This window comes from Bidens hawaiensis, unplaced genomic scaffold (genome assembly GCF_021521415.1).
Source record: "Bidens hawaiensis isolate Kalapana, Puna unplaced genomic scaffold, B.hawaiensis_p1.1 tig00419464_1, whole genome shotgun sequence".
NCBI lineage: Eukaryota > Viridiplantae > Streptophyta > Magnoliopsida > Asterales > Asteraceae > Bidens > Bidens hawaiensis.
In genome coordinates this window covers 456663-468447 of record NW_027504872.1, presented here as the reverse complement: position 1 = coordinate 468447, position 11785 = coordinate 456663, and the positions used below count along the sequence as shown (strand labels likewise).

The 11785-nt window shown below is 32.5% G+C and overlaps 1 protein-coding gene across 2 annotated transcripts; it reads left to right on the top strand.

The window, feature by feature from the left end:
• Nucleotides 1-5195: 5195 nt before the first annotated feature.
• LOC143608971 (hydroxyproline O-arabinosyltransferase NOD3-like) lies at nucleotides 5196-11494 on the top strand. Of its 2 annotated transcripts, XM_077083855.1 has the most exons (9): nucleotides 5197-5363; nucleotides 6455-6936; nucleotides 9136-9203; nucleotides 9285-9486; nucleotides 9652-9749; nucleotides 9846-9915; nucleotides 10902-10973; nucleotides 11058-11171; nucleotides 11256-11494. In XM_077083855.1, the coding sequence occupies exons 2-9, from the start codon at nucleotides 6541-6543 to the stop codon at nucleotides 11316-11318; spliced, it is 1083 nt and encodes a 360-aa protein (XP_076939970.1). In that variant the 5' UTR covers nucleotides 5197-5363; nucleotides 6455-6540; the 3' UTR covers nucleotides 11319-11494. The 2 variants fall into 2 exon arrangements, with proteins under 2 accessions (XP_076939969.1, XP_076939970.1); XM_077083854.1 differs by having other exon boundaries at nucleotides 5196-5363; nucleotides 9136-9486.
• The last annotated feature ends 291 nt before the right edge of the window (nucleotides 11495-11785 follow it).

The window sequence follows — 11785 nt, the reverse complement described above, 5'->3', positions numbered from 1 at the left end:
CAAGCTCGACTCGGTCGTTTACACCCGAATTGTGAATTACGGTAGGAGAACTTTAACATGATTTTAAGAAAATTCTAATATTTAAATAATTTAATAAAAAACAATAAAATTGACAAAAATATAAAGCTAAATTCTATGTCCTCTTAGTTTGCAAGTATTATTTTCGTAAAAGTTGTAAATAAAATTGACAAATATATAGAACTAAATTCTATGTCCTCTTAGTTTGCGGGTATTATTTTCGTAAAAAATGTATATAGCTTTGTTGTCTTCAATGGACATGATGTGGTTGTAATGTGTCCCCTCTGTAATTTAGAGATGAACGAGGATTCGAATCATATATAATTATGGTTTTAATTTGCCGTTAAAAAAATATATAGCTTTGTTGTTGACTTGTTGTATCACGTTAATTATTGTATTTGGAGAATTCAAGAACGGCACCATTTATGTGAAACAAGAATACTACATATTGTAGTTGAATAATCAAACCACCATTTGTGGAAACGATATATTTTTTTTATTTTTTCTAGAAATTAGAGAAATCTCACTTTATAAATAAACTAAAACCAATATCCTATGTACTGATGTATATAAAGAATTAACGTTGGAGGATGACCCTAGGGAGTTACAACTTACAAGTGCTGGAAGTCACATGTGAATAATGTAACACTTTTTTTTCTTTTAAAAAGCAAGTTCACACACATACTTTGCACATATGTCATTGATAAAACATGTAAAACCAATATAAATGAGAGAAACTTTAATCTAAACATTAATAGATAGGTCACCAACGGATTGTGGAGGATAATTAGATAAAGATCATTTGGTATACACGTGAAATAATGGCGTACAAAATTATAATATTGTCAACGGGCATGGTGTTAAACTTTTATTTTAATGTATCAAAAATATGAGGACGAGACATGACATGAGAGATATATGAAATGAAGTCTTTACTATTATTTAAAATAATTTTTATCAAGCATTGAACAATCCATTTGAATAGTTTTCGTTTTATCTTTGCATCTAACTAATCACATTATTATTAATTTAATTTAAATTACATTAGATAATACACGTTTTTTTAAACAAACAATGAAATATCACTGTTAAAGAGACTCAAAATGTTCTAAATGATATTGACAAGTTTGCCTAAACAAACGTGACCACATAGACAAATATTTGAAAGATATCGTTACACACATATACATTCACACCTAGATACATTGATTGTACATTGGGCCAAGAATTAAACCATCCATTTAACTTATACTATAAATTCGATATTGTAACACAAGCAAAAGAACCTTTTAAATGAGTTCAATTATGCATATATATATATATATATATATATATATATATATATATAACTGAAATTTGTTTCATTAAAGGTCAAATTAAGTAACAACTTTACGTAATACAATGTCAACCAAAATTACAAGTTTTCTTTATAGAATAGGGTGTATTAATAGTTGAAGATAAGATGTATTTAAATGAAACTTGACAACCTTTTATTATACACACCGCAAAACACATGTCAAATCATCAACGTCTATTCCAGAATCTCATTGTCGAGATCTTGTGAAGAAGCGTAATAACCTTCTGATATCACACATCCAAATACTCATTTTACTTATATGACCATCATATACCATAATTAAATGTTTCAACATTTTTAGCGTCATGTTATCAATGTAAATTTCAATTAACTTATAACTTAGTGACTCGATCCAAATTAAAATTCAGTTCATTAACAACACCTATATCATAACTTGTTACACTCACATACATGCAACCAGTGGCGGATTTAGAACTAAATTACAGGGGTAACCTAATTTTTTTTGTTTTCATCATACATTCATGTAAAAAAAAAGACGATAACAAATAAAGTTAAACACGCCTACCTAATAAATGATCTCTCCTCTTTGGCATTTGATAGCTTGAAATCGAGTCATTACATCGTCTTCCATTACTTTATCAAATGTTTCTCTTTTGACCGCACAAATTAGAGCATTGTTCAAATAATCGTCACCCATTCGATTGCGTAAATCGGTATTGATAAGCTTCAATTTAGAAAAACATCTTTCAACGGTTGCGGTTGCAACCGGTAAAACCAACGCTAGCTGTCAACCATCCGAACATGTTCTTTTAAAGCACCTGGTTTACTCCAATTACAAAGCCTTCAGTTGAAAAAGTATCTCTTCCACCTTGACTACCAACACTTTCTTTAAACAAGTAGCAACATAAGCAATATGCTTTGTCTACTTTTATGCTATACTCTAACCACTGATATTTGCTTTGAATGGAAAGTTATGATTTCGTGGTTGAAAAGCCTTTTTAACAAGATAATGTCATCTTATGTCATCTCTTTGATTAGGGTGATAACTAGCAATAGGTGGACTATCAAATTGATCCGAATGAAGATCATTCAAATCAATTGTATGTGGAATTGTAGGACTTGAAGTTGAAGGAATGTTTAGACCAATATTATCATCATCATCTTGTTCTTGCACATCATTACCAATATTTGGACTTCCATTAACGTCGTCAAAGCCTTGAAATTTTCCTTTAAAAAATTTGCCAATAAGAACTTGTTTAGGATGTGGTTTCATCTTCAAAGTTCCAAATACCCTAATGGCCTAATTATATAAGAAAGTAAGAGTTAAAGTCTTAATTATAAACAAAGACAATAACTAAAATTAACAACCAAACCCTAACCCAAAGTCCAATTTCATCTCTTTTACATATAACTATATAAACCCTCAAATAAAAAAAACAAACAAGAACAAAACCTTTGAAGAAAGGGTCGGCGGACAGCGGTGGTGACTGGAGAAAGGGTCGGCGGACGGCGGTGGTGGCTGAAGAAGGGGCCGGCGGTGGTGGCTGGAGTGATGGTTGGTCTGGATATGGTGGGAGCAGAGACCAGGACCAGAGGGAGGGATCGATGGTAATTGTTTTATTATATTATATTTTTGGTTTTATTTATTTAAGTTGTGTGGGCTTTTAACTAATGTGTGGACTTATAAAAATCTTTGAGGGGTAACCTAGTTTTCGTTTAAGGGTAACCCGATATATAAAACGACGAAAATAAAAAAAAATTTACACTACGGAATGGAAGTTGAGGGGTAACCCGGGTTACCCCTGCCTATACCATATGTCCGCCGCTGCATGCAACTCACATAATTCATTTATGTTTTATAAGCTTTAGGGAAGATGTACCGGCTTCACCATTTATAACGTATAAAACATTTTAACAAGAGATATCACCAACTATGCACTCTGATTGTGTCTAACTTGCAGGGCCGTCTCCCAGAACTTAAATACCTCGGCCGAGTCAAAATAAAAAGGCCCGTAGGCCTTAACGAAAAAATTTTATTCGCTAATGTAGTGAATAAAACTTTTATCGACCGATTTATTATAAGCATAAACCATTCTGAACATGTAATTATCTCATAAACCATTGTCAATAACCTTATTTTTTACACCAAAAAAACATATATAGGTAATATGTATAAAAAAGTTTGTGCCCCCAAAACTTATGTGCCCCCGCCGATGGTGCGGCTCGCACACCCTCCAAGGCTCCCCTGCTAACTTGTATAATTAAATGCTTACACCATCTTTTTCTTTATGGCATACCTAGCACGACTATAATGTTACTAAGGTCCTTACACACGATCGTCGATTATGGTACAAAATCACAATGTTGTTATAATACGTATCAAAATCCATTTTATTTAACAATCTCTACTAGTTATTGATTTCATTGCAAGTGCATGACAAAACAATTACAAACATTTAATGTATATGTCTTTTATCTATTTGTCCGTCAATTTTGCATCAAGTTATACATATTTCACATTCTATATTGGTTACTTATTATTACCATGTATACATCGAATTAAAATATGAGAAAATCTTTCACCAATTACCTTCAAGTCAATATGGCTCCATATACAATTATAATACACGTTTATCAATATAATCATTTTAACATGTGTACAAATATAATTGATGGCTCAGATGAATCAAACAATCAGATCAAACAAACAAATGTATAGGAGATATTGAGGAGACAACCCATACTCGTTTATAATAATCAAACTAACTTAATAAACTTACAAAGAAAGAGACTTAGTAAAAACAATAATCAAGACCCATATTTATAAACCTAATTAACTTCTTTTCCAATACATGCATTTTCTAAATCTAATACAATTCAATTAATTCACATAAATAAACTCTAATAAAACATAAAAACTAAACCTTTAACTTTACTAATAATTAGAAATTAACCTTCAGTAACTTGATTAACATAAATCATTTTCACATTCTTTAATTAGCTGAAGTGTCACGATGACGTCAAAAGATGTCTCGTGCATGACGCTTGGTTGCTCGAGGTCAACCATCATGGCCCACTTACTGATATAAGTAAATGGTTTCATCCTATCATAGACTCATTATGTTAGTGGCCACAATTCAAACATAACGGTATGTGGTCATGCGTGAAGTGCAAGCACTTCCAAATTAAAAAAAAAATCATCATAATTATTTAACAGAAGAGGGAGACGGGAAATCAAAATTTAGGCTTCATCAAAAGTCGACACGTGACATCTAGGGGTGCAAACGAGCTGAGCTACTCAATCTGAGATCCATAAAAAGCTTGAAACGAGCTGAGTTTTTTTCAAGCTCGAGCCGAGTTGTGCCGCAAATAAAGTTCGTTTGGTTTTCAAACCCAAGCTCAAGCCTTGCACGGAATGCTCATTTAGGCTTGTCGAGCCTTATATATTTTTAAGTCTTATCACTTTTGGACTTTGATGCATCAGTTTCACACTTCACAACCAAACTCGACCCTAGCTTTGGCTCGTCTAAGGTACTACACGAGTTCGAGCTAGTCTTTCTCACAATAATTAAAAAAAGTACAAAAAACAATTAACAAGTAATAAATAAGCTGAGCTCAAGCTTTAGAATAGCTCGTGTTTACACACGTAGAGTAACATCCATTAAATACAAGAGACGTAAAAACCAACTTTTAGACCGGTCTGCAAAACCGCACAAACAAAAATAAAAATCAAATAATATTACTCGTTCCCCCCGTGGCGCACTAATTATATATACTTCGTCAAATCACAGATGCAGGCGACCTGTAACAGTTCCTTTTCGTCTCTCTCTCGGATCTAAACTCTCATACATAATAATATTATTATTATTATTATTATTATTATTATTATTATTATTCACACCGTTGAATCCATTTGCCTATACACACACCATATTCAAATACCTTCATCATTCTTCACTGCGTGTTTCACCTTCACGTTTCATTTCTTCTGCTCAAAGCTTCTTCGGCTATCATTTACTCAATTAAGGTATAATAATAAACCTAGATTACTCATATATTACTTTATAATTTCATGTTTTATCGTTTCAAGTTTCAACTACTCGTAATCTGCATACTGTTACAGTCAATTTTGAATCACAGGCGTTTGTTGAGTCAAATTTGGCGATCATTACACTTTTCCTAGGGTTTATGAAGGTTTTGTAATGGAATTATTCATGATCCTTAGGTTTTGAGGTTCAATTAGAGAGTTATGTGTAGGTTATTGTAGCTACATTATACTTAGGGCTCATAATTTCAAGTTTTTAGAAAATTTTGTATGCTAATTTAGGTTTTAATGGCTCGAGTTGACCGAATCGAGGTTTTAATGATTTTAGGGGAATTTTTTGTTTTTATGTTGAATATATGTATGTGATGTATTTGCATGATTAACTCATTAAAGTCAACTGGTTGACTTACATTTGACTTTTATTGTGTTGATGCAGATTGATTTGTGAGCATAATGTCAAGTTTTTAGAATATTTTGTATACAAATTTAGGTTTTAATGGTTTGAGTTGACGGAGTCGAGGTTTTAATGATTTTAGGGGAAGCTTTTGTTGTTTATGTTGAATATATGTATGTGATGTATTTGTATGATTAACTCATTAAAGTCAGCTGGTTGACTTACATATGTTTGACTTTTATTTTGTTGATGCAGATTGATTTGTGAGCATAATTTGAAGTTTTTAGAAAAGTTTGTATGCAAATTTAGGTTTTAATGGTTCGAGTTGACGGAATCGAGGTTTTAATGATTTTAGGGGGATTTTTTTATGTTTGTTGAATGTATGTATGTGATGTATTTGTTTGATTACCTCATTAAAGTCAACTGGTTGACTTACATGTGTTTGACTTAAATTGTGTTGATGCAGATTGATTTGTGAGCATAATTTGAAGTTTTTAGAAAATTTTGTATGCAAATTTGGGTTTTAATGGTTCAATTTGACGGAATCGAGGTTTTAATGATTTTAGGGGAGTTTTTTGATGTTTGTGTTGAATATATGTATGTGATGTATTTGTATGATTAACTCATTAAAGTCAACTGGTTGACTTACATATGTTTGACTTTGAACGTGTCTATGCAGATTGATTTATGAGTTTTGAGACAAATTAAGGGGATATATGTAAAATTTGTAATTTAAAGGCTTGTGTTTATGTAACGGAAGCGAAAATGGCAAGGAAAAGTTTTAGTTGTTCGTCGACGTTGTTTCTTGTTCTTTTGGCTGTTGGATCATTTTTTGCGACGTATAATTTGTTAACAATGGCGGTTCATTACAAAGCAGTGAATTCTCTAGGGTTAGCTAATGATCCGATTGTTGAGATGCCTGATAATATGAGAAGATCGAGGGGTGGCAAGGCGTTGTATCATGTTGCGTTGACCGCTACGGATGCTCCTTATAGCAAATGGCAGTGTCGGATTATGTATTATTGGTATAAAAAGACGAAAGATATGGCTGGATCAGAGATGGGAAAGTTCACCAGGATTCTGCATTCGGGTGTACCCGATAATCTGATGGATGAGATTCCAACCTTTGTTGTTGACCCACTTCCGTCTGGTTTGGATCGAGTAAGACCGAATCTTTCTTTATTCTTTTTCCATCCCCTTATCACAGACAAATATATATTGATTGTAAACGGTAATAATCAAACCAACTAGTAATATAATAAGTAAATGAACACCAAAACGTCTATATATCTACGTGAGTAGTGTGTGGGAGTTCCCAACATCCCATGACGATTTACACTCTACTTTACTTAGATACATATAAAATAACTATTAAACTATATGTAAACTCACTGCAATATGCAAGCAGCAAAAACTACCCTCCACTAAGAACCTTTTTTAAGTCTCGGGTTTACGAATCGACAATTTCAAATTGATAACAATATGTGTAACAAAATACAAGTTTCTTAACAAGAGGGTTGTACAACATTGATCCACGAACACATAGAAGAACAAGTTGCAAAGAAACAAAAAAAGGATTGTGCGAACCCCTTGAAAGTACCTATGACTCCCTATATAGTATGTACGCCAAGACCCATCTAAGGCAAAAGTAAGGCTTAGGCAAAGGAAAATGTAGGTAAAAAGTAAAAGAAATCAAGTGTGGGCAAACCTAGGGTCCCAACACAATACTAGGCAAAAGATGTTGCTTTTTAAATTTTCTAGATGATGTGAAGAGCCTTTCACTCTTCAAGCTGGAAAATTTATATATCAATTCTTAAAAGGAATATAACAAGCCTCAAACTTAAACGGGTCAACCTACAAACCCTAAACATCACCATTTTTTAAATGAGTCTAATTGAACATGGCTCGTTTAATAAACAATTTATACTGATCAACCCAAACCTTATTATTTTCTTGTCTTTTTAGGAGATGCAATCCCTAATACACTATTTATGGATTACTTTATAGTATTCACAAGTGAAGACACTAATTTCCATTTTGATTAGGTACAAATAAATGCTCAAATTATTCAAAGAATAAGTAACTTAACCAATATATCCACTTCCATGCAAGTGAATAACCAAATATTGAATACATTTCACCCCGGGCGTTAGATATGTTGTAGGTCACTTATTTGTCCCGCTGCATCAAATCGCACATAAGTTTTTGTTAGGCTACTATTCATTAAACAATATAACTACGATTAAGCAGCTATATGGTTACTTATAATTATTAAACAACATAGATTTGCTTCACTACTATGCTTAGCTAGCTTTGTGGTTACCAATTATTAAACTATATTTTACTTTTGAGGCTTTACCAACATTGTGGTTACTTAAACTATGCACATGCAGATGCCGAAATGTGTAAACATAAATAAATCACAATTTGATGTAATTTGACAACTTACTATATCATTTAAAAAATCTTCCTTTTCATTTTATTAACTTTTACTAAGATACATTTTGATGCGTGATCTCATCTAGAAAATTTTTTGTACTCGCCTTTGCCAAATTCAAATAAATTCCTAGCTTCTTCAATCCAAGCTTTAATCTTCAGCATTTGTCTAATGCTTCAACTTATTTACGAATTGAAAATTGCTTATACATAAGCATCCTCGTATGTGTTCCTATTAATCATTTTTCATTCTACTGGTCTGCATAACATCATAGTGACGGGTTAAAAGATATAGTTATGCTTATCTGAACAATTTTTAAACCCAATGTTGCATCAAATCTAGTTTGAAAAGGTTTAGTCGAACAAAAGTGTCATAGGTCTGTATATTGTCGTTAATACCATTTGATTCTTTGAATCGTTTCTAGTTCATGGTAGTTTAATTGTGTAATTGTGTTGAAGGTAAGTTCGGTTAGTCTTTTTATGAGAATACAAACAATTGATTGCTTGAAGTCCATTTAGTTGATCAACTAGTTCAAACCAAATTATAATGTATACTGAGTAATGCATGTATCCCGTTGAAAAAAAGTATTAAAGTTGAGACAGTTCCCAAGTTTCCTAGGAATCATGTCTATTTATATTTTCCCCAATATTTCTAGGCTTTTTGGTTATATACATGAAGGATATTTAGAAGCATCATGTCTATTTATAGAACTTATTGCGGCTCGCATAGAATTGATTAAAAAAAATAATAATAAAAAAATAAAAAATAAACCTTTGTGTTGCATGCGTATGCTTGTTTTCCATTATGACAGACACCTATTTGTGCATGTTGGAAGTTTTAAATGTTGAATTAATAGCTTTCATATCAATTTATATATAATTATATATCTTTGGTTTATGACATGGATATTATTTGGTGTACAGGGATACATTGTTTTGAACAGACCTTGGGCATTTGTGCAATGGCTGGAGAGGGCTACTATAGAAGAGGAGTCAGTATTCTTTTCCCACTCATGCATTCCTATATCATATTTTATACAAAGAAATTTTAATGACTATTTTGCCCTTTGCAGTTACATATTGATGGCAGAGCCTGATCACGTGTTTGTAAATCCACTGCCTAATTTGGCCCGTGGAGAGTTTCCTGCTGGATTCCCGTTTTTCTACATCAAACCCGCTGAGAACGAAAAAATTATCAGAAAATATTTTCCTAAGGAAAATGGGCCTGTAACTAGTATAGATCCAATTGGTAATTCTCCTGTTATTATAAGAAAGGTACTACTAAAATAGTTTTCATAGATTACATACCTTCCATGTTTCTTGAAATAATATTTGTATAAAGTAACAATTGCAAAGTGGACCGAACGGGTTAAAAAATATGTTTTTTAGTGCCACTTGTACTCAAAGAATGTAACAGAGAGACTGATTGAGTTTACACAGGATCTACTTGAAAACATTGCTCCCACTTGGATGAATGTTTCTTTAAGGATGAAGGATGATCCCGAGACTGATAAAGCTTTTGGATGGGTGCTAGAAATGTGAGTTAAAGTTCACGAAGATAATTTTTAATTTTACACTTTTGCATATTTTGTATCTAGTCAACAAATTTGACTTTTATTTTGGTTTTCTCTTAGGTATGCGTATGCTGTGGCCTCCGCATTGCATGGCGTACAACACATTCTTCGGAAAGATTTTATGCTCCAGGTATTTAATTTACTAACGATTGCTAATATTAACGGATAGTACCATAAAAACCAACTTTAGTAATTAAATCCCTGAATTTGTATAAAATGAACAAACCTTAAATTAATGGTGAACATCATTTACTAGCAGAATCATCACTATTATTTGTTGATGTGGATACAATGTAGGCTATGTTGCTGACATGGAACACCACCTTATGAAAAATGACAAATTTAAATAAAAATTCATATTATCAAACATAGTACAATTATTGTCCACATCATGATTTTTGCATACTTGTAACATCACCTCATCAGAATTTGATTGGTTCACAAGGGGTAATTAGTCATTTTTTTAAAATAAAATTTCTTGAGTACGTTTAACTTTGACCAAACAAACGATCGAACACAAACAATTAAACGTACAGAGTTTCCTCTTTGTGTTTTTCTTCGTTAAGAAAATGAGCGTGTTCGTTTTCCTTTTATGTTCGTTCATAAATAGTATAAACAAACGGTTCAAGAACATATACGAACGAACATAACTGAAAACAGATGGATGGACATAACTGAGTGTTCACTAATTAAAAAGAAACATGAACATCAATGCGTTAGATCAAAAAAATTAGTAACACTAGACTAAGTTGTAATAGGTGACATTTTAATTTCATAAAGCTAGACTAAATTGTAATGTGTTATATCTTCATAAACATGTAAACAAATGAACATGAACGAACAAAAAACAAATTTAAATGAAGAAACTAAATGAATGTTCACGAACATATATAAACGAACGAGACATGTCTTCATGTTCGTTCGTTTAACTAAATAAACTAAAAAATATGTTCATGTTCGTTTCTTTTAAATAAATGGACATAAACGAACTTCCTGCCAAACGTTTCATTGAACGTTCGGTTAGTTTGCAGTCCTAGACTTTAGTTTCATTGAAAGTATGTTGGGTATTAACCCTAAAGTTAAATGTGTTCTTAAAACTTAACTTCAATTTGTCAGCCCCCATGGGACTTGGAAGTTGGCAAACGGTTTATCATTCATTACACATATGGATGTGACTACAACAAGAAGGTAATTGTTAATTAAATCTTTGAACGGGCCGGTCTGGTTGCCTTTTTTTTTTTTGTTTCAAAAGTTGGGCTGTTAATTTTGAAGGGTGAGCTAACATATGGAAAGATTGGCGAATGGCGGTTTGATAAAAGATCACATCTACGCGGGCCACCACCAAGAAATCTGTCTTTGCCTCCACCCGGGGTTCCTGAAAGTGTGGTAAGTACTAAGTATACTTCTGATAGACCAGTTAATGCATTGTTATACGTTTATACTCGAGTTCTCATTATATGCATGATGCAGGTGACTCTTGTAAAAATGGTGAATGAAGCCACTGCCAACATTCCAGATTGGGATACTTCATAGCCGATTTTCATATACAAAAACAACCGAAGATTATTAAACAATATCTAAAGTGAAGAGGAGCTAACACAGACAAAAAACTAGATCATCCTTTTGTTCTCGATACGCCTTAATGAATGTAATTAGTTAACTTTTTGGTTGGTGACTCGCTTTTACTATCTTTTTTACAGGAACGTAACGTGTCTCTCGCTTATCTTTTATCTTTTACCTTAATGACTGTGTTTAAAGTTTTATTTGTCGTATCATTTTAATGTTTTTTTAAGAATGGGTTTACATTTTATAGATTTGAAAAAAAAGAAAAATGAAATGTTTAGACTGACTGACAAGCAGTTGGCCTTCTGTTCCAATGACATGGGGTTGATGGTTATTGAGATTTTTTGGTCTCAGGTTTTAAACCTGATTCGATGGGGGTTTTCCCACATTGGTGGGTTTCTTCATTGATGGTGTTTTTGTGTGAGGCAGACAGCCAG